General features: G+C 33.0%; 2 protein-coding genes across 7 annotated transcripts in view; both read left to right on the forward strand.

The window, feature by feature from the left end:
• Nucleotides 1–6,133, forward strand: part of LOC127706833 (mucin-2-like) — a 29,317-nt gene extending 23,184 nt beyond the window's left edge. For 5 of the 6 annotated variants that reach the window (XM_052211545.1, XM_052211544.1, XM_052211541.1 and 2 more), the window contains 4 exons: nt 299–402; nt 1,905–2,598; nt 3,422–3,453; nt 5,796–6,133. In XM_052211545.1, coding sequence (XP_052067505.1) covers nt 299–402; nt 1,905–2,598; nt 3,422–3,453; nt 5,796–6,052 — 1,087 coding nt within the window. In that variant the 3' untranslated portion in view covers nt 6,053–6,133. The remainder of the gene's footprint in view (nt 1–298; nt 403–1,904; nt 2,599–3,421; nt 3,454–5,795) is intronic. The other variant, XM_052211549.1, reaches the window with a different exon arrangement.
• A 6,953-nt stretch (nt 6,134–13,086) lies between these two features.
• On the forward strand, nt 13,087–23,418 carry LOC127706837 (uncharacterized). Its single transcript, XM_052211554.1, has 2 exons — nt 13,087–13,577; nt 22,386–23,418. Exons 1-2 carry the CDS (start codon nt 13,351–13,353, stop codon nt 23,293–23,295), a joined length of 1,137 nt encoding a protein of 378 aa, XP_052067514.1. The 5' UTR covers nt 13,087–13,350; the 3' UTR covers nt 23,296–23,418.
• The last annotated feature ends 907 nt before the right edge of the window (nt 23,419–24,325 follow it).

Genomic DNA, 24,325 nt, shown 5'->3' on the forward strand with positions numbered 1-24,325 from the left:
CTGGCCTACTCAGTTGCTAAAAAAATATTCTGGCTTCATCTTCAGCAAGTATGACATGTATGATGTATTTGATGAAAATATTCTTGCTTTAGATTGACTGAAAAAAAAAATTCTTGCTCGGTTTGCATGATATAAAAAAATTTGGCTTGATATAAAAACCCAGGCTCCACCAGAAGGTCAAATGGTCCATGCCTTATGTCGTTGTAAGTGAGTCTAATTCCTTTTGTTATTCTTGCAATTAAAATACGTCTGAATTAAAAAAAAAGTTATATGTAATAGATATAATGTTTCATCGTAGAAACGTTACTGAAATAAGAAATGAAACAGTACAGGAAATCGTTCCCATGGTTGTAAAGTTCTGTTGTGACGGATATACCTTCGAAGTAGACAAATGTATAATGCGTAAGTACATTAAGTTCAACATCCTAAAACAGTTAAAGACTCCACCATCTTGAGAAACTCCGAAACAGTGGTGACGTTTCTTTGCTGTCATCGTCTTGGATTAGTCAATGTAGTGTAGCAGAGACGACATTTACCACTGTTTCGGAGTTTGCATCTTTAAATAATCATTTAAAAGAATTATACGAATAGCACATTTTCTTTACAATACTTTATAATAGCATGCTGTAATATAGATGATGATTATATGTTTAATTTTGAGTAATTCATTGATGGGAGTACTCGACCGACTCGCTCACAAACTGAAAAAAACGACTTCATCTGATATGTTTGTAAGCTAATAGCCGAGTTTACGAATAATTTACTCCCTAGTTATACAATTATCATTTAAAATTTCAATAAAACCCATTTAGAATTATTCCTAGATCCTTTTCATGAACACTTACAGAACTATTTCTCCTGTGAAGAAAGTAAAACTCGCGACGTCATGAACCATGTTAATTTGTACTACATGGTTTTCATGACGCTTTACCAATTTTATTTTGTAATAGAACGATTTAAAGATACGTGACTTTTAATTCGCGCATGCTATATCCCTGTTGGTCAGTTACAATAAGCAGTAAAGAAGGAGAGTAGCGGATTCACCCGAGGATTTTCGATTGTGAAAACTTTTCATAAATGCTTGATTGGTACCCTGTGAGAGGTGACCAATCAGAAGTCAGCTCAATTTTATCTTGGTAGGTAAGTCCCGAGCTAATTCCGAATTATTAATTGACGATTTTTCACTATTCATACATTCAGGCGTTATTTAAAGGTGTCAGACCACAAATTCAAAACCCCTATAAATATAATCAACCAATTTATTTAATTTTACAGCTTTCTAAATATTTTACCTTAAGTTTAACTTCATAGAATCCAGGTATATCCTGAATTGTACATCACCTTTCCATATGCCAATTTTCAACCAATGTTGATGTCTAATAGTAAAACACGACCGTTCCGAAGTCAACTTCTACTAAAAATACCCTTGTTTTTTTTATGGAATTCTTAAATAAGTATACCATGGAGCGTATTGATCCTCAATTTTTAATGCAAAATCATGGACAAGTAAATTTTGACTCAAAATGGTCTAGATTTATATTACTCTTTCACCTAAAGTTTCATTTCTGCAAATGTTTGTTAGTTAAGGTAAACAATTACATCAAAAGCACTATTTTTGTCAAGGTATGGCTACTTGTAAGTTATAAATTTGAGTGGATGAATTGATGGTCTTGCGACTGTAGCCATGGTAGAGACACGGAATATAACGACGGATTTTTGGGGTTATACCAAATCAACGCATGAACACTCTTTTTATTGCTCACCGAGGCCTTCATCATGCAAACAATCACAACTGTCTGCACTCTTATCACGATTAATTGGTTCTTTAGGGGTCATGATCTGCTTATTTCTGCTTCATTGTTGACTTTTGCTTATACTTTTTCTTTCTTTTATTATCAACACAGAAACTACAATTCCTACAACTTTAGAAGAAACAACAACGGAAAGAACAACACCTTTTACTACCGTTAAAATAGAAACAACTCAAGCAAAAAAAAGCATAATACCAACAACACACAAAACAACCGTAAAACCAGAAATAATAACAATTAAAAAATCCGAAACTAAAATTCCGACAACTTTGGAAGACGCAACGAAGAGAACAACAACCACTACTACCGTTAAAGTAAAAACATCAAGATTAAGACCTCAAACAACAATAAAACTAAAAACACACAAAACAACTGTAAAACCAGAAACAACAACAAGTAAAAAATCCGAAACTACACAAAGCAAAATTGAAACAACTGTTCCATATATCGACACACCAACGAAACAAAAAACGTCGAAATCAGTTGAAAATTTTCCTACAAAATCCGAAACGACCATATATGATATGACGCCTACCACTGTAAAGGAAGTGACGTTTGAAGCAACAGTTAAACCCAAACCGATCACCACCGACAAAACAAGCGCAGACAGAAGTACAAATATTCCAGACAATGAAAGCGACAGCAGTACAAAAAGCTCTTCTGGGAGTTTAGATACGAGAGACCTTTTATTATATGTGATTGCTGCCTGTGGACTGATGTCTTTTATAACTATGACAGTTGTCGTCGGTATCTGTTATCATAGAGCTAGAAGAAACAACAATCGCCGGTAAGATTAAACAACAATGTCTCAAAACGGTAAAACAAATTTCAACATTTATTAATTCAGAATTCTAGATTTCTATATTTGATAATTAAAATGCAAAAAATAGGCAAATATAATGATAAATTTGGATAAAAATTATCAGATTTTGTTTTGTAAGATCAAAATTTTAATAATGAAATTTAAGTTGATGCGATATTCCAGGGCTTGCATATCCTATCATGATTTCCTTGATAGAGGGTTGCTGCTCACAAAGAAGCTATTAAACCAAGAGTTCAAAGTGTTGAAGTTGAAATCATCCCTTCGTAAATTTTACGGACGCCATCAAGAGTTAATATCGGATATGTTTCAATAGTCGTAACTACAATCCCGTCCCCTTTTCCCGAAATTGACCTACAAAATAAGCCTTTTTACCGGGTTTGTACTCACATGAACAACACGACAGGTGCCACATGTGGAGCAGGATCTGCTTACCCTTCCGGAGCACGTGAGATCACCCCCAGTTTTGGTGGGGTTCGTGTTGCTCAGTCTTTTGTTTTCTATGTTTTGTTTTGTGTACTGTTGTTTGTCAGGTTTTTTTAGCCATGGTGTTGTCAGTTTATCTCGACTTATGAGTTTGAATGTCTCTTTGGTATTTTTCGCCCCTCTTTAAAGTAGGTTTTTATTTTGTCATATCAAAATTCGGTGCAAATGGTCCATACATGTAGTTATAGTGTCATTAAAATTGTATTCCAATAAACATGATATTTATTTATCTGTAACAACATTCATTTGACTGTTTATTAGTTTATCTATTTATGGTTAAATAAACCTAAATTTTATATTTTAGATACCACAGTGATATTCTGGGAATGGATATTGGTAGGTATAAATTGTATTTTTTAACTTTTGTTCTGAATACCTGTTTATCATAAAAAAAAAAATCAAAATCTATCAAATGTATATGTGTGGTTTGTATTGATTCATTTTTTCTGTGTAGTGTATTTGGATTGACATTTATCCTGCAATATTTTTTTTTGCTTTATTTGTACATGTACAAATAAAGTCTCCTGTTACCCGCTTCCATGTTGAGCAAGCGGTAATACGGATATTTCTTTCTTTGTAACAGTTCATTTTGGGGTCCTCTTCGCGGCCCGCGTTTCAGCTATGTCGATTTCTTTAAAAAATCAGAGGATATGATTTGGATTTAAACAACTAATGCTCAAGTACCGGATGTAAATTGCAGGATAAAAACAATATATGTACATTGTCGGAAATATAAAATGTATTTGTATACTCGCTATGAAACAGGAGAAAAGCTCGGCAAGCCTCGTTTTTCATCCTGTTTCTAAATCTCGTACAAATAAATTTTATATTTTCCGACAATGTACATATATTGTATATTTGTCTGATAGTCATTGTTTCTGTTTGTCATGTCGTCGTCTGTATTTATTTGACACATGATTGCTGATGGTCTGGATGGGGATTTCTTGATTTCTGCATTCTTTCAAATTTTTGGCATTTTTCTTTATCTTTATTAATAATTCTTATTCGGTAAAATTCTCATCAAAATGATTTTATTCTTATTTTTTTTTTTTTAAGATATTTTATTCTGCACATCGTTCATTTCTGAAATCAGTATACTATTTCCCAATTCTTTAATTTTTCAGAGTTCTCCTTTATATTTATACTGTTTTACCCTATTATTCATTTTTCTTACTTATTTTTCTCTATTCATTACTTTTTGGGCCATTACTCTCTATTCCGTAAACCCCATCCATCCCATCATTGCTATGATACAGAATAAAATTAATGTTATGTTTCATGCAGACAATGTATAGGATAATCGGTTAAGGGAGCTACCATTTGATTTTTATGGGGGGGGGGGGAGGGTAGGATGAAATTTGAAAAAAATAGGCAGGACAGGAGTTTTGATTAAAAAAAAAGGCAGGATGACAATATATGTAAAAAAAAGTCAGGATAAACCAGTAAAAAAAGGCAGGACCGAATAGAGTGATAAATAAAAAGGCAAGACAGAGATTACAACTAAAAAAATTGCAGGACAAAATTTTTCATCCTAGCCCGAATATTCTATCTTTATATATATCATTTAAGTTCAATTTCAGCCTCGGTGGTCTCGTGAGGCATGCTTGTCTCGAGTTTTGACGGTCATAGGTTCTATACCATGGGTGAAACCAAAGACTTTAAAATTTGCATTTACTGTTTCTCCGCCTGGTAAGCTTTGAGTTAAAATAGTATGTGTGAATTAAGGGACACAATGATGTCTTGCTTTGGAATATTACATTGTGAGGTAACTCGTTAACACAGCATGTCGATCTACAGTACACATAAGAGTACATTCACTTCTCATTAAGATGCTATCATATCTTGACTTTCATCTAAAAATTGACAATGAGGGTCGATTGAAAACAAAACTTTAGGACAAAAGATGTGATTTCAGCTTCCCAATTGTGAACTTTTCTTTTCTATGTAGCAACATTCCAGCAGCGCCTGCATACAAAGTATATATCTCCCAGTTGATACGATATGACAGAGCTTGCATTTCCAATCACTTATCACCGGGTTTATACTTACATGTGCAACAGGACGGGTGTGACATGTGGAGCAGGATCTGTTGACCCTTCCGGAGCACCTAAGATCAACCCCTGTTTTTGGTGGGGTTCGTGTTGCTCAGTCTTAAGTTTTCTATGTTTTTGTAATTTGTTGTTTGTCTCTTGGTCGTTTTTGTTTTTTGTCAGTTTGTTTTTATGCTACACCTACGATAGTAGTAGGGGCATTATGTTTTTTGGTCTGTGCGTCCGTTCGTTCGTCCGTTCCGTCGTCCGTCCGTTCGTCCGTCCGTCCGTCCGTCCGTCTGTCCCGCTTTAGGTTAAAGTTTTTGGTCAAGGTATTTTTTGATGAAGTTGAAGTTCAATCAACTTGCAACTTAGTACACATGTTCCCTATGGTATGATCTTTCTAATCTTAATGCGAATTTAGAGTTTTGACCACAATGTCACGGTCCACTGAACATAGAAAATGATAGTGCGAGTGGGGCATCCGTGTACTATGGACGCATTCTTGTTGAATTATGAGTGTGCATGCCCCTTTAGTATCCTTCGCCTCTCTTTTCTGGTCCTGAATATGCATTTGATATTTGTCGCTGACCGTTAAGTAGCCATCAATCATTAAATTCAATTAAATGCCTTTCTTTATTTTATTAGTTCGAGTAAACAGTTTGAATCATATACATGGTGTGGAAAACCCAAATTATAAAGAACAGAATGAGTCCGAGTTCGAAGAAACTCCGAACTACAGAGAACAGAAACAAAATTGTACCAACGTGTGTACAGAAATGCGATTAACAGGAGCAAATCATTACGATGAATTATCGGACGATTACCAAGATTGCGATGCGTCCCCAAGATTGTACAAGGCTTTGCTATCCCCAGAAAACCATTACGAGGCTTCAAAGTATTGAATGCTTAATGATAACTAAACTGAATCTGTTTGATGTTAGTGATACTTGGTATGTTAGCTAGAATAAAGATTAGACATATAAGTTAAACTGATGTTTTTTGGCAATTTGATGTTTACGCGAACATTTCACTGTTTTCTAGCTAGTATGTAAGGTAAGACTTTGTTTTATTCTAAGACGAACAATGAAATTAATATTGTCCTTTAGATATGAAACGCTTCGATTATCAGACAAATCTTACGCAAAATTGCCGAGTATCCATGAGTCGTCAGACAATCTCTTATCAAAAATGTTATCAAAAGGATGTACAGTACTTTGGATCGAAACATGTTTGTCAAAATACGCTGAACCCATTCCGTACTGAATCACGTGACTGAACCGAGAAAAAATGAACATACAAAAATTACCTCACACAAACAGCACCTCAACGAAGTATACGTATGCAACGGAAATGCAGAAAGTGATTAGTTAATTATTTAGATGTGGCGCCTGAGAGTGGGTTTATGAAGAATGTTTGCTGTTTTTTGGGTACTTTGAAAGGTATTGTCTGATATGTAAAAAAAATATACAGATAGAGAAAATCTTTCAAGGTAAAAAGAATTTACATTTTTTCTCTACCAAATTGATCAGACGACTCCATGGCAATCGTAACTACTCGTCCATTCTCGCTACGCATTGTAGGCGTAGCGAGAATGGCCGAGTAGTTACGATTGGACTCGGACTCCTTGGTTGTGCTCCTGTCGTTTTATTTCTTTATTTTATTTTATTTAGGGGGGCAAGGGGGCCGGGCCCCCTTTTGTGGGAAAACTTTGGTTGATTATTTAGGGAATCACTGAAGCATGACTGAAGCGGGCCCCCTCTTACGGCAGTCAGTGGGACTCCCTTATGAAAATTTCTGGATCCGCCACTGCATTTTTAGAGTTAAGCCCTTCCGTGGTTCATACAAAATGTGCTTCAGTCAATGCTTTTACACCCTAATAAAATTTTTAAAAAAGAAGCATTCAATTCTTATGAAAATACCAGATAACAAAAAAATAATAATTGGTTGAAATCATCAATTCCATACATGAGATATTGCCCTGAAAGACAATTTTTGACAGATTTTTACGTATCATTTTTAAAACTTTAATAGATAAAAAGAAACTGTAACAGCAAAAATGACCAGAAAGGTAAGGTTCACAAAAGTACCAAATAGGCAAGTTAGACAAATAGGTCACATGAATGAAACTGTCCACTGACTGTTTTTTTTTTTCTTCTGAAGTTGATCATACTAACTTTTTTGTTTCTATTATCTTAAAAACTATAATAGACAGAAAATACAAAAAAAAAAATTCTAATTGATGGAATCCATCAATTCCTTACATGACAAACTTTCAGATTTTGAATTATCATCCTTAAAATTAGTGTTTTTGTTTTGTTTTAAGATTGTTTTTTTGTTTTGTTCTGTTTTTTTTTGTTTTTTTTTTGTGGTAGGGAGCTGTATAAACATGCAATTTGTCATTTCTGTCTGATGAGCGATTCACATTCCTGGTATCCTCTATAGTGTTTTATAAGTATAAAGCAAAGGTATATACAATATATGTACATTGTCGGAAAATATAAAATTTATTTGTATGAGCTATAGAAACAGGACGAAAAGCGAGGCTCGCCGAGCTTTTCTCATGTTTCGTAGCGAGTACAAATAAATTTTATATTTTCCGACAATGTACATTTATTGTTTTTATCCTGCAATTTACACCCGATGCTTGTAACTTTAGTTGTTAAAATCAAAATCATTGTCTTTATTTTTTCAAAGAAATCGACATAGTTTAAACGCGGACCGCGAAGAGGACCCCACAATGAACTGTTACGCAAAAAAGAAATATCCACATTACCGCTAGCTCAACATGGAAGCGGGGTAACAGGAGACTTTATTTGTACAAGAACAAATAAAGCAAACATTTATTTGTGTACCTGTTATTTGTACAATAGTTGGCCGATTGCAGGATAAATATTTTTTCACGATTGATGCTGTCTTTCATCGGGAAAATCTATATATGAATAACAAGGAACATCAAATATATCATTTCTTTCTTCTTTGACATTTTAAGGAATATCAAATATATCATTTCTTTCTTCTTTGTCATTTTAAAAACAATTAAAGATAATTCAATTAGATCAAAAAAACTATATTGAAATTTTAGAAAATTAGCGTTCTAACAAAAAAACGAAATTATCAACCCATTACTGTTTCAAATTTCCCGTAACTGTATAATAAATAACTCCTTTTGGTATTCTGTGTCCGGAGCGTTTTTTCTGTTTTGGCAACCCCCTGAATTCCTTATCATAGTCACAAAAGCGGTCTTGGAATTTAAAACGATTTACCACACCTGGAACCAGTGTTTTTTTTCATGAACAGAAACATTCTAAGTCAGGAATCTGATGTTCAGTACATGTAGTTGTCGTTTGTTGATGTGGTTCATAAGTGTTTCTCGTTTCTCGTTTTTTATATAGATTAGACCGTTGGTTTTCCCGTTTGAATGGTTTTACACTAGTAATTTTTGGGGCCCTTTATAGCTTACTGTTCGGTGTGAGCCAAGGCTCCGTGTTGAAGACCGTACTTTGACCTATAATGGTTTATTTTTATAAATTTTGACTTGGATGGAGAGTTGTCTCATTGGCACTCATACCACATCTTCTTATATCTATGTATAATGAATGCAGGTAAACACTGAAAGGCATATTTTTTCTAAGAATAGGGATTCAGGGTGCGGTCAAATCAGAAATCGGCCCGGACACAGAATTCAAAACGTGATTTCTGTTAAAAGCTGTCATTAGCATTGTATTTCGGTCTTAGTTTGATTGTTTTATATGCACTTTTGTAAGTTTATATCTTTGTAATTTAATTTATTGTTTTGTTGTAACCATGTTTTAGTAACTTGACCAATATGTGTATAATTGCAATAATTAATTAAACATAAAAATAAAATATTCAATATGTGAAATGACTGTATGATGGTGTTTGAGGTATGTCAATATTAAAGGCCAATTTACGGTCTTCACAAATAGACCATGCAAGGAGTACCGATCTAAATTATCCAAGTATGTTGTGAATATATTTCTCTAATTCTTCGTCAATTTATCCCTTTCTGCACCCATTGTATAACAAAAATTTAATCAACGTGTGGTTCGTTTGATCTCAGTTCTTCATTGGTTAAAATCCGATTATGACGTCGAATTTTCTTGCTTTCCTCTGAATTTCCTATTGTGACGGCATGAAAAAGGCGACCATGCCTGATGACGTCACATAGAAAGAACACATCTTTTTGCAGATCATTCGAACAGAAGGAATAAATTTGCCTGCGTATTGTTTGAAAATCATTAGAGAAACAGATTCCACCACCAAATCTCGTGTAATACGATATTTATCCACTCTCGACAGTTAAATTTTAAATATTTAAAACGCTCGGCAAGCCTCGCGTTTTAAATTTGAAAATTTAACTGTCTCGAGTGGATAAATATCGTATCACACTCGATGCAGTGGTAGAATCTATATTTAACAGAGATTATCAAAGATATGCCCTCAGCAATCAAATTACCTGGTATTTTTAAATCAACCACCCCCCTTTTTAACTCGATCATAAAAAAAATAAAAGGTACCATAAAGACTCTTAGAGTAAACACATTTTTTGTAAAACCATTTAACTCGATAACAACGATATGAAAGAAAATAACACAAATAAACGCAAAACAAAATTGTATGTTTAACAATATTAACACAAATAGTATTTAGCAAATACTCGAGGCTTTCTCATATTATCTGTGTTTGTACAGGGAGTTTAAATCTGTCATTGAAAGTTCACGGTTCTGATAAAAGTTCAACTTGTAAAGTTGTATTTTCTACCCCCTTTTCAAAGATTAGCGGTTTTCTGTTGTTCGTAACTTTTTTGGTCTTTAATGTTTTACAGATATTCAATTGACATCAATTTCAAATTTCCCAAAAAGCTTTATTTATCATAATCTAGAAAAAATATATATCAAAGTTTAATCTTCAAACGCATAATGGAAATTTAATGCTGTCATTAAAAGCCGAGTTAAACATACTTTAACTGCAGTACGTCTTTGTAAGCTTCCTTCACTGATAAGTTTTTTTCATGTCCCGCCTACGATAGAATTGGGAGGAGGAATTATGTGTGCGTCAATCCCGTATCAGTTTAAAGTTTAAGATTATGGTAGTTTACCACGAAGTTTTGATGGCATCAACTCGAAAATTAGTACATATGTTCATAAGAATATACAATATATTAAAAAATTGTGAGTTTCACACAGCATTCGCGGTTCCCTGAACATGGAAATATACTTGCGGGTCATGGTTTCTTAAATAATGCCTAGAGGTATTTGCGGGGCATGGTGTACTATGTAAAATCTAGGGTCCTAGAAAAACAAAATAATAAAACCGCTGTATTGACTCAAACTCTGAATTTCGTGTTCATATATTTTGAGTCCCATCCAGACAAAAATAATAATATCTGAATCTTAAATTATTCTATTTTGAGAATTCTATTCTAAGTATTGAAACCATTTAAAGAAACAAAAATAAATCGAGTAATAGTTACTTATAGATTTTATATAGTGGAACAACTTGACCTTCATGAAGACAACGGAAATCTGCCTCTTATATTTGCAAAGTACATTATGCAGTAAAGTACTAATATGTCTATACCGGAAAGACATCTATTTACATGCCATAAAGTGTCAGGACATATTTAAGAGGTCTCATTAAATGTTAGAATTACTTTTTGCATTCTATCGCTACGTTTTATTCACAAAACAAATTTATGTTTTAACAAAAAGGCAAGAAAATTTTAGAAATATTCTTTACAAAGCCCGAGTTGTATCGTCTGTTTTTGTTTTTTTTTTTTTTTTTGTGGTTTTTTTTTGCGGTTTAAAGAAACCTATATATACTCGTTTAAATTCGAATAAAGATCGTATGATAAACAGTGTTTCTATGCAGCAGATGGCACAAGTCTACATATTAATTACCAATATCCTCCAATATCCCCCCTGCTAACACAAATCTTGACTATTATATATTTATAAATGAGCTGCGTCGGATAGAAATCGACCTTATGAAAATGAATATCAATACATCTATTAACCTATTTTGGGTTGACAAATTCTCTTTGGAAAGTCTGTTACTGTTTGAAATTTGAGCAGTTATGAGAAAATCTACATTTTTCGTATTTTAATGTTCCAAAATCAATCAAAGTCTTATACATGTATATATACGTGCACTTCCATAAGGTCGATTTCTATCCGACGCAGCTCAAATGTTTCTAGAACTCCTATTTATGGGTAAACAATTTGTGTTTTATGATTCGTAGGTTTGAATGAAAAAGTTACCTTTTTTTCTACCATATCCTGACAATTAATTATGGAACAAAAAACAGAATAAATATATATCATATAATTTATTGAAGAAAATATTTCTATAAAGGTTGATTGATTGTTGTTTGCTTTCTAAACAGAAGCGAATTATTTATATGAATTAAGCGTGTGATATTTTCCACTGGATGTTTATCATCCATCCATCATCGTCATCATCATCATTTGACTAAAGGGACACAACTCTAAAATAAAAACGAATCGATTTATAGAATATCTTGCATCAGCGTAATTCTGACATTTAACTTTTTTTACATCAAAATTAATTTGCACTAGTATAACAGTAGTGTCATTAATTCTTTTTAGGAAAATGAATATTCTGCCTCTTATATTTGCAAAAGACATATTAGTACTTTACTGTATAACGTACTTTGCAAATATATATTCTTATTATTCAGCTATTTTTTATACCGTTAATTTTTATTGGATTAAGGCCCCAAATTTAAAGGCATAAATTCCACGATTAATGGTCTTAGACTCACGGTGCGCACAAGATTGAAGCAGGGTAAAATGTAACCTACTAATCTCTTGTAATGAGTTCGTAAATGAAACAAGCTTAATTTAAACAATAGTAAATTCCACTAAAGTTTTTTTTTTTTTTTGCTTATCATAAAGGATTTCCGAAAAATTGTCCAAAATGTGAAAAATATGATTTTAACATAGCGACTGATTCACCGCTCATTAGAACTAAGCAGCTTATAATAAAATTTTCAAAAGTCTGCATAACTTGAATCTTAAAGTGAAGGGTAGTATATCAATGTTGAAAATAAGACCCAAATCAACAATAAGGTAAGTCGGTCCTTTAATTGGTTTAATTCGCCCTTTTTATCACCGTACTAACTTAAATGAGGTAAAATAGATAATTTACAGGCATTAATATATTTTATTTGATTGTTGCAAATATTCGTTTTCTCCAAAGGCAACCATCAAATACAATGGAATTCTATCTTATGAATTTTTCCAATAAGTTCGACTCAGGAAAGGAGTGACAAGGGGTGCTCATTTCCCTAATCCCGCTTTTCGTTGTAATTTTTTCCCACTTCCCAATTACTCTTTTCCTCCCTTTTCCCAGATTCCCTCACTTAGCTTACCAATGCAATGCAAAGTAATTCCCTTTTAGTTAAAAATAGATGTTATCGTCCTGAATGTGTACATTGTATGTAATATTTGCCGTTGGACTAAGTTCTTAAATAGCAATTAATCATTAGTCAATTGTATTGCATACGAACTGGGTTTTATCTAAAATATATGTTATGAATAGTTAAAAATATTCCCTCTTGTTTTTCTTAATATATGGGTAGATTAATCATTTAATCATTAAATAGCTAAATACATGTCTAAAATCCTTGAGAACTACGCATGAACTCATTTATCCACCATTTAAATTCATAAACAAGTTTTTTTCTTTTCTTTTCTATAATCCCCAATACACAATTTGATTGCTTTACAGTTAACTGCCATAATGACCAATGTAATAAGATTTCTTTCAAACCGTATTATATTTCTTCAAATCATTTTTATAAGCTGATTAGTTCTAATGAGCGGTGAATCAGTCGCTAGGTTAATTATTTTCCGAATGCACACAAAAAAAAATCTCCTAAACATGAACGCGTAATTGTACGTAGTATCGATATTTTCTGTAAAAAGCAATTTCTAAGCCAGGAATAATTTGTACAAACGATATGTGAATATCAAATACTGGATATTTTGTTCATTTGGAAAATACCGTTATATTACGGTTTTATTGTTATTAATTTCTGCGGAAATCAGACGGATTAATGAAAAGTATGGTTTCATACTATAAAGCTAATAAATGTGAGCATTCGTGACAGCCATAATGAAATAGTTAATATTCTCTAGCTTAGAAGACATTAACAATGAGTACTTTGCAAGTTAAAGGAGGTTCCGGTCCGGCCGGAAGGACTCTAAAAACTTTGAACAATAAAAACAACTTGGCTACCCTTTACATGAGAAAACAACTGGACCAACTCCGAAGAGAAAACACATTTAGTATTTCACATTTGGACCGTGATAGGTTCGAAACACATGATTTTCTGCAACAGGTTTTACGAAAAGATTCGGACAAACATCCTTCTTCAATAAAGTAAGTATATGTGTAGTACCGATATAACTGTATCAAGCGCTTTTGACTTTTTACTAGTTTTTGTTATTCCACTTCAAGACGCTGTCGAAGGATGTGGCTTAGTGCTCAAGGAAATAGGTTAACCTTGTCTGTACCAAGTCAGGAATATGACAATTATTTTCCATTCGTAACGTTGATTGATAAGAGTCTAACGTTTAATTTTGTCAGTTTTTATAGACTTCCCCCTTTTTGAATACCTTGGAGTTTTTATTTTGTTAATACTTTTTGCCACATTTTGTCACCTTTCCTATGTTTGAAACCTCGTGAGGGGTTGCTGCTATTTACATCTTATATTCTTTTTCATTAACCTTGGAATTTGGTGTTTATGTCAGACTTTGTATTGTGTCTTTTAAATTCATGCACAACGTGTTACTCGGAGCTATTGTCATGGCGGTTGATACATACGTATTAGGAGATTCCTGTTTCTTCAGGGTTTTTTTTTTTATCTCTGTTTGGTATATTTCTTAACATTGATTAAGTGCTGGGGAATTTTATGTACAATATGGCGTGAACACTTGCCTATGTGTGTTCCACACCTGCTCCTATTTCAATTTTATAAGCAGTTATAAGCCACTAACATACATGTTTAACCCCACCACATTCTGTATTTGCCTGTCCCAAGTCAGGAGCCTATGATTCAGTAGTTGTCGTTGGTTGTTGTACATCATATTTGTTTTTCGTTTATTGTTTTGTATATAAATCAGTTGTTGGTTTTTCTCGTTTGATTTTTTTTTACTTTTGTCATTTCGGGACGGTTTATAGCTTACTATGCTCATTATTGAAGGTCGTGCGGTGACCTGTAGTTGTTAACTTCTACGTCATTTGGAGAGTTGTATCATTTGCCATCATACCACTTCTTGCTATACATATAGAAGTAACCTATTATTAACGATAGATATTGGTCGATATTAGATACGAATCATTTTTTTTTATTTGAAAAAATATATTAAAAAAATAAAGTTCCGATCATTCTGAAATTAACTGGTCTCAGTCGGTTACTTTTTGGTTTACCGAGCAAATTAGATTCGATTAAGTTTTTAACTGTAACAATGCAACATGTTACACACAAGCCATCCAATTTAAATGAACAAGAGAGGGGATCGGGCATATATAACTTGTAATAACTTTGAATTAGGCAAGAATTGTTACACCACGTCCCTTCTTCTTTACTAAGCTTTATTGGTGGAGAGTTGTCTCATTGGCACACATACCACATCTTCTTGTTTATATTTAGTCTATACCACATACTATATCCGACTTCTGTGTTCATGTTTGCTATATAACATTTATCTTGTTTAGATTCACTGCTGTTTCCTGTTTTCAGAGTGAAGTTGTTTGAGATTTTTCTGCCTTTTGTTTGTTTGTTTTTTTGGGTTTTTTTTTTTGTATTTTTTTCTTTTTATGTCAATCACGTGTCTGGAAAAGATATTTGTCGATTAGTTTCGTGACATGTATTTTTGGTATCTTTTTCACTTACACCGCGTTTAAACATATCATCGAATGTTCATCATCTAATTAAGGTATGAACTCTCGGTCGCTGGGCATGGGACATTTGAGCAAAAATAAAAAATGTTCATAGGGTCATTTGGGTGCCGACATCATAGTACATTTTAGCGCCGGAATATTAACCTTACCTGGATTTTCAAATAGGACGTTTGTGCGAAACTACTTGTGATACTTTTATATGAATTAAGAAAATATTTTTAAAAAGTAAGAAAAAATAGTAAGTTTTAAACTTTGTGTGTTATAAACTCTACCTTTCATCATTCTTATTTTTTCCGCTCAAATTTATTATGCTTATTTCTATTTTCGCTCAAATGTCCTAAAATTTAGGCGCTCAAATCTCCTATACTTTGGCGCTCAAAAGTCCTTTTTTATCGCTCAAATGTTCTGCCATTTCGTTCAAATATCCATTGCAGCGGTCGCTTAAGTATGTTCCCAGTGAGATTTACAGGGCTCAATCTTACCTTCGAAATGAGGGAGAAAAATGCAACAAGATGCGCTGATCTGCATCAAAGAAATAAATTTCACTGGTATTTTTTAACTAGTTGTACTTCTAATGAAAATTTTATCTTTACTATGAATATGAATATGATAACCAGTGTTGTATAAGAAATAGTCTTCATATTCATAGTAAATATAAAATGTTCATTTTAGGGAACTAAACCAGTATCCAATACCGTGACATTTAACATTTTGCAAAAAAAGACTATTATTAATAATTCATTTTTTGCCCTTTGTTTCAAATGTCTTACATTCCCTGCATATTTGAAAAAAAAGTTACAAACATCGCGTATTCAATAAAAAAAAAAAGCAGCAAGCATTCCATAACCCATATTGCAGTCTCCATATTTTTGACAAGTTTGTCTAGATTATAACTGGACTCGTTTCAATACAAATCAGAATGATGTTATGGGTCATTTATTTGAAATATTGATAAAATATCTAAAGACTTAACTATAATTTTACTGAACCTAATAAATTCTAAACATATAAAATCTTACCATATAGAAACTATTTACCAAAGAAGATATTATTTTATTTTTTATTTATTGATGAAAGTATCATTTTTTTTTTTAATTGATTTATGAAAGTATGATTTTTTTTTTTAATTATTCAACGTTATAAACATGTCTACTTAATTAAGTATTTAATCTCAAGGTGACAAACGTTTCAAAAACTTAACCTTTGGATTAGAGTTCAAGTACATATTAAGGTTTTGTATACAGGCTTTAAGTCTGTATATTAAACATACATTACTTCATGATTAAACTAATGGAACGTTATTAAAAGGGTTTAGTGGTTTTGCAGTTCACGCTCCTCTTAAATATAGCTATAGTTAAACATTGTTAAAATACAATGTAGTTTAGAGATTTTTAAATCAGAAAGATTAATGATTGATTGATTGACATAAATCGTTTAAATGTTGGCAATTCGATTTACATAGATTCCCAAGATTGCATTTCGATGGAATACGTGACATAGGAGAGCAGAAATCGAGTCAAGCTTCAGTTGTGGTAAATGAGTATACATGTATGTCTATTCAACAACATTGCTATCCAACTGATTTATTAGTTGTATAAACCCATAGAATAAGCTGATCAGAAGCTCCCTGCAGTTCTCTGTTGCTAGATAAAAAGAGCCATGACCAAATTAACTGTCTTTGGTGTACCATGTGTGTTGTCCGCAATCAAGTGAATCTAGATACATCTCTCATCTGTTGATCTGTATTGACCAGTACAGCAGAATATATTTTCTTGATTGTCTTCTCGAGTTATTTCCCTTCTGCCCTGAGAGTATGTCTATTTTTTGGTCAGAAATTGCGCATTTTACATTGGAAATATTAAATTAAATTCCAAAATGCTTTTTCCGAGACGTGTGTTTTATGTTATATAAACACCTTGTTCTGGATGTTTTCTGAAAATAGGAATAGCACGTTTTTGAACTTCAAAAATACACTTTTCTTTGATATACTTCGTTAAGGTGTAGAACTATGTCGATTTGGAAAAACGAAAAAGAAAGTATGAAGAAGGTGCATTATTTATTTTTTTATTTTTGGTTTATATATCTATGGTTATATGGAAAATAGGCAACGACCAACCATACACAATAAACCACAAATAACTTCTGAAGTAAACTACGCCAAAACAAGTAAGTTGCGAAATATGCCACTTAGCAGTTTTATGAACAAAAACATGAAATACCAGAGTTCTGCTACATTTGTAATATTGCATGTGCTCAGGTACTATATAAACTATCAAATATCATTTAGATAATTCTATTAAAAGATTGCATCGTGTTAAAAGAAGACTAACATGCGTATCACAGAAATCTAGTACTTAATTGTTCTGATAAATTTATTATTTGGGCAACACCCTGTATTAGTTTTGAATTTCTTGGTACGAGAAAAGGCGTGAGCGAAATTGTATTTTCGTTTTGCAAACACAGTGCAATAATTTTTTTTTATTTAATGAGCTTCTTTTTATTTGCACATGAACATAACAGTAAGTTATACACATTTTATGCATAATATAATATATAGGCAGAAGATATACAAAATATTAAGGTAGATTCATGGTATACCGCCATCTTGGATTGTACAATCTCAGTATTATTTGCCCAACTCTTCAAATTTGGAGACAGATTTGCAATTTAATGGCTAGATTGTTTATCTATATAAAGAAAACTTGGTGATTTATTGTATTATTCAAAAATATTAAAACAAATATCAAATTTTGTGTTTTTAGAATCATTTTTTTCAAATAAGCCATTTAAGGGGAGATAACTCTTTTAGTAAAAAATATATACTGGTCTGATAGGGAAATTTTTAATTTTTACTTGTAGCAAGAAAACACGTTCGGTGACACCATTTTTTCTTTTTATTTTCTTTAAACATATTATAAAACCTATCTTCTTACAATTTATTTCAAAATTCTATTTCATAGAATTTTTTTTATGCACACAAATGTGTTTTTTCATGAACAATCTAACCAAATTTAGGCAATTTTCAACGACTCATAGCTTGGAAAATAGCACGGTGACCTATACTTTTTATCATATTTTTGAAAAAAGCATAGTAAAATCTTCCTTTTGACAAAGTATAAGAAAGTTCTATCTCAAAAAGTATATACTTATGATCTACCTTAAATAGACAAAACAGTGCAATAATATTTATGCTATGAATGATAATTTATTTGTTCATGTCTCTATTCAATTTCACTTTAGTTTGCGAGAATAAATATATATAAAACAGTCACTGTCAACAGAATCTCAGGACGATCTTGGGCATATACTCTCCTTTTTGTGTGCGTGTGTTAACATGTAATATCTTTCATTGTATTTGCTTTAAAATTTCGACTTATTTCGTATGAAGGTAATTGCTTTCCGTGATTTCGTATAGATTTTTTAAATAAGTGCATGCAATTATACCTTTATTCACAGCATAACACCTTCAGGTGTGTAACTTACGGTTTAAACAAAATGTAAATGTACTTTCGAACATTTGACCAAGTTTATAACATCGATAAATTTTGGCAAATCTTAAGTATTTATTCAACAATGAAACTCTAAGCTTAAACAAATATTCCATCGAAAGGAATTTTGTCTCCTTATTTCAGATACAAATTAATTCATTTTTGTTAAATATAATCCTTTGGTTTATTTTTTAACAAAAACACGTCAAAGGAGTAGGTCCGGTAAGGGCCGATTTTGGCCTCAAATTTCAAGTTCATCTTACGAAAGATTTTAGACACTTTTTAAACACTTAAGTGTCTATTTCAATTGATTCGATTAGTTTATGTGAAAGATTTTAACTGATTTAGTCATTAAAAAACGCGCCGATTCAAGCTTAAATATGAAAAATCTATCAAATATGCCAAAAAACGTCACTTTTCAGATGGTTTTTGTCAAAAATGAAAGTGGCCGCATCCGTGTTCATCCTCAACCTTTATATATATTATGTTTTATCATCAAATGCAACTTACATTTCAATATTATGAATGAACACGAATGCGGCCACTTTCATTTAAGACGAAAACCGTCTAAAATTTAACTAAAATGCTAAAATTTTGAAGATTTCAGTAATTTAGCATGACTTAATGATGTTAGTACCCGATATATGTGCATTGTATTGTAAAAAACAGCCCATATATATGTAGCAGAAGCATTCTTCTTTACAATAAATAGCTTAAAGATTACATTTTCACAATTTTGTAAAACTGCTATATTTTGGGGCCAAAAAGGGGTCTTACTGAACCTACTCCTTTGTAAAAAGTAAAATAATAAAAAGTAAAATAACAAAAATACCGAGCTCCAAGGAAAATTCAAAACGGAAAGTCCCTCACTGGTGTTAAACTGGGGTTACGACGATCCCAATATGGCGACGGCAGAAATAGGTAAAATCTTTTCAGTCATTTTTCTCAAATGTAGCCTGTTGTTGTGAAGAGTTGCTCAGCTGCAAGGTTTTTGTATACCATTACCATCATATTTGAATCGTAACGGTGCACTATAATTGTCTAAGCGCTTAGAAAATTGCCGTCGAAAAAATCGGGATGATAATCGTAATTCCGGTAGTAAAAAATGAGAAGATAATAGTAACTGGATAGTGTTTGATTGATATTGACACTAAAAACGGCTGATAGCATATGGCGAAAATATGGTGTTGAATTAATCACGAAAAAAATTCAAGCGTCTTATGACATTTCTTTTTGTGTATACATGATTAATAGTTCTAATGTGAACAGCTACATACTGGTATAAAAATGGAAGGGGGGACAAGCTTAAGGAAATTTGGAAATGGGGAAACACGAACTATGTTAAAACACAGAAAACTCCAGGAACTAGGAATGTCCAAAAATATGGGAATGAAAGAAGAGGCAACTCTAAAAGGAGTTCTTAGATATGGCAGTAATTGTCGGGCGAAACGCGCGTGTCAGATTAGTGATTAATTATAAAAAAGAAGATGTTGTATGATTGCCAATGAGACAACTCTCCAAAAGAGACCGAATGACACAGAAATTTATTATAGGTCACCGTACGGTCTTCAACAATGAGAAATGCCCATACCGCATAGTCAGTTATAAAAGGCCCAGAAATGACACATGTAAAACAATTACAATAATAAATGAGGCTTGTATAGGGCACGGGGGAGGGGGTGGGGGTCACTTCTGGCGTGTTGCTGGAATTTAAAAAAAACATCCCCATTCATATATTGCCGAAAACCAAAAATCAGATCCATGTTTTGATATTTATATAGGAAGTAACCAACAGCCACCCCGTGGTATAGGATATAATGGGAAAGGGGACGTTAGTTTGCCCTTTTTATTGATTATGTTGATTGGATATATGAGATGTTTTAGTCAAAACATATGGCATATTAAAATGTGGTATACGGGACTTTCATTAGGAGCAATGAATTGAAAGGATTGCAATTTTGGAATATGGTATATTGGTAATACCCCCTCCCCCCAAACCCTTAGCGCGCACACAACATTGAAACTTTGAAAGAAATTAAAATATCTATCTACCACAATAACTAACTCGACAGCTGCTTCATTTTTCCTATCTTTAACAGGTACATGTATATATTAAAAGGTGATGCATATTGTTGTCAGTAATAAATAAATTTGTCCTGGATATATACCTGTAAATTGCTTCATTTATTTTTTATTTTGCATTAATGTCATCGTTTAACTGGACATTGCCGTTTTTACACAACAAAATACCATTAAAAAGCTGGAAGTAGATATAAGAAGATGTGGTATGAGTGCAAATGAGACAACTCTCCATCCAAGTCACAATTTATAAAAGTAAATAATTATAGATCAAAGTACGGTCTTCAACACGGAGCCTTGGATAACACCGAACAGCCAGCTATAAAGGGTGCCAAAAATTACTAGTGTAAGTGGTACACTTATGAACCACATCAACAAATGACAACTACTGAACATCAGATTCCTGGCTTAGGACAGGTGCAAACAATTGCAGCGGGTTTAAGACACATTTATTATTTTTCAGTTACTATTATCCGATAATGAAATTACGATTATCAAACAAGAAAAATGCCATCGAGTTACGATTATCATCCCGAATTTTTCGGCGGCAATTTTCTAATCGCTTAGACAATTATAGTGCACCGTTACGATTCAGATATGACGGTAATGGTATAAAGAAACCTTACAGCTGAGTGATTCTTGACAACAACAAGCTACATTTGAGAAAAGTGGCTGAAAAGATTTTACCTATTTCTGCCGTCGCCATATTGGGATCGTCGTTATTCCAGTTACGATTATCAGTTTAACACCAGTGGTCCCTTATCAAACTGCAAAATCAAAAGCTCAAACACATCAAATGAACGGAAAACAACGGTCATATTCCTGACTTGGTACAGGCATTTCCTTATGTAGAAAATGGTGGATTGTAAAATAAATGTTGTTTTTAAATTGATTTCAAGAGCAATGCGTATAGTGCTAAACAAAATTTTGGTTTTATGGATAAATATAAAATTGTTAAAAAATCTTTTAGCTAGTATATAATACTTAGACTCTGTTAATTAAAAACTAAAAAAGCTCGAAGTCTGGATGTTTTTCATTTATTATTTTTCTATAATTACATTACATGTATGTTTCATTATAATACGTTATTTGGATTGGCTAACAGCAATCTCGCGTCATTCTGAAATTAACCTTTATAAAATGAAATGTACATTCATGATAACACGAGATTACACAATAAAGTGCAAAGGTAATTAAAAGAAAAACTTGATATAAATCGTGTTTTCTTGATCTTAGCAAATAAATGTAATTATAAGTATTGAATGTTTCTTTTAGTAATCGTATAGGGTTGTTAAAGGCTTTAAGCGTTGACCGTGCGCACATTTTTAGAATGAAACTTCCTCGCTTCATACAAAATATACTTCGCTTTTACACCTTATTAAAATTACCAAAAGAAGCATTCAGTTCTTAAATAAAGCAAGCCGATGGCTATCTGGTTTGAATTGTTTCAGATTCTATCCATACCGGAGACTACTATGGTAGCTTACAATACGGCAGGGGGTTTTGTCCATTGCTGTATGTTGTACAGTGATCTACAGTTGTTTTTGTTAATTATTTGGTATGTTCTAAATTTGTTTCCTTTTTGATTACCCAGTTTATATTCCTATTGAAGGGACTTCTAGCTAGTTATTAACTAACAAGAAGTCGTCAATTATTTCTAGTAACGCAAGACTTTTATACGATTTATAATTACAAATAATATATTGCTATTTTGCAGGTACTTGGGAAAAGCCGACATAAAAGATGAACTAAAATTGGACAATATTTTAAAAAGTAATTCGATTAGTCCCGGTCAACCACGTCGGAAACGTCGACATCGACGGCGAATAAGTCCGAAACCTCCAGAGAAATCACAAACTACACCATTGGCTGAAGAAATTGACGATAATTCCTACGAAAAACCAGAAACGCCTCGTGACAAAACGCCAAACCGACTAGAACGTCAGAAAACATTTAGTATTCCCAACTACAGTTCACAAACTAGTACATGCACTACACTCCCATCACTGGACAGGCGGGAGTCAGTTTATTTTCAGATAGCATCCGGAAATGCTGCGGATTTAAGTAGCGATTCCTCTCAGGACGAAAGCGAGGAGCCAACTCTTGAGGTAAAAACGAAAGATCTGTCAACAAGACGCAGGTCGTCATTTGTGGCATGGGTTCAAGAAAACAGTGAAGACCAATCAAATAAAATGCAGGAAAGATTGCAGCAAATAAAATTGAAGGACAATCCTCTTGAACAGAGAAGACTGTCATTTTCAAATTTCCTTAAGAAGCGTTTTAAAGCAACAAGGAAGTCTGTTACTCCCGCTGAACAATTACAAGACATTTCAGAAGACACTACTCCAGATTGCGGGGACGTTTTCCCGCCATTTAATAATTCGTATCCTCTCGATCCTTACACTGACCAGATGAAATCCTTGATGCTAAGTAAAACAGGGAGACGAAAACCACCACTGAACGATCGTATAAGTTCGTTTTTTAACCGTATTAGTAATTTAAAAATTCCTGTTTATAATTTTAACAGTCCTGCACCAAAGTTGACCGCATTAGAGAAAAGACGGTACACGTTGCTAACGAAAGGAATAAAGGCCGCCTTAGATATGTCAGGTGACGAAGAAGACTAGGCTTAGGCACGTCCTCAATCAGGACTCAAGAGCATATTGTTTTTACTGTACCATCATATATCCTTTCATTACTATCATCATGACAAGTGTGTATCTGAAAATAAAATATTTCAAATACTCATATCAGTCAAGAAATACAATACTAAGATTTTAACAAACTTAGTTTATTGTTACATCCCCTGTAGTGCAGGCGCTTGAGGATTGGAACCCCTCCCTTTTTTCTTTTTTGTCTTGTTTAAAAAAAATTGTGTAAATATTCTTAAGTATTTATACTCAATACCATCCGTCCCCCAAAACAATGAAAACTAAAAAAAAATAAAACCCAAAACAAACAAGATACAAAACAAAATCAACCCTAAAAAAAATCAAAAAATCATGACATACACATCAAAACCAGAAAATAATGAAACTGGATAATCAGTCAAAAAAGAGTATAAAACAAACCAAGTTAAACTTTGTTGGTTACAGGGCCATTTTGTTTTGTTTTTCAAAACTGTGTGGATTTATGCTTGCTTAAAGTATAGTGCTATTTTGTGGCGGTCAGTTCCTATTTGCCGAGGAAGCCGGAGAGAACCACCAACTTTCGGTAGGAAAACTGACAATCCTATTCAGTAAAGATTGGAGACGAGCGAACCTGCCACGCGCGGGATTCGAACTTACAACTTCAGTGTTGACAGGCTAGTGATACAGTAATCATTATTTAGCGTGTTATTATTAGGCTCCTTCGTCCTAGCGCTTCTGACCTTGAGGTCACTAGTCATTAGGCAAACAACAGTCAATCTGTACAATTGTACAATTGGCCAATGTCGCCTAAGGTCATTGGTGATTTACACGACTTAAATCCTCCGGTTGTCAAAGAAAGCAATAGCGTATTTTTTTTCTAATGATGAAATGAATCTGTTCAGAAGATCTAGTCGTCAAAAAGGCTTGAATGGTTTTCCTCTCAATTGCATTGTGTTACTGTACTTTGAAATTATATAAATCTCGCTCGTTACATAAGTCAACTTTCAAATTGTTAAACAAAACTTTA

Source organism: Mytilus californianus, unplaced genomic scaffold (genome assembly GCF_021869535.1).
Source record: "Mytilus californianus isolate M0D057914Y unplaced genomic scaffold, xbMytCali1.0.p SCAF_6, whole genome shotgun sequence".
In the NCBI taxonomy this organism is placed as follows: domain Eukaryota; kingdom Metazoa; phylum Mollusca; class Bivalvia; order Mytilida; family Mytilidae; genus Mytilus; species Mytilus californianus.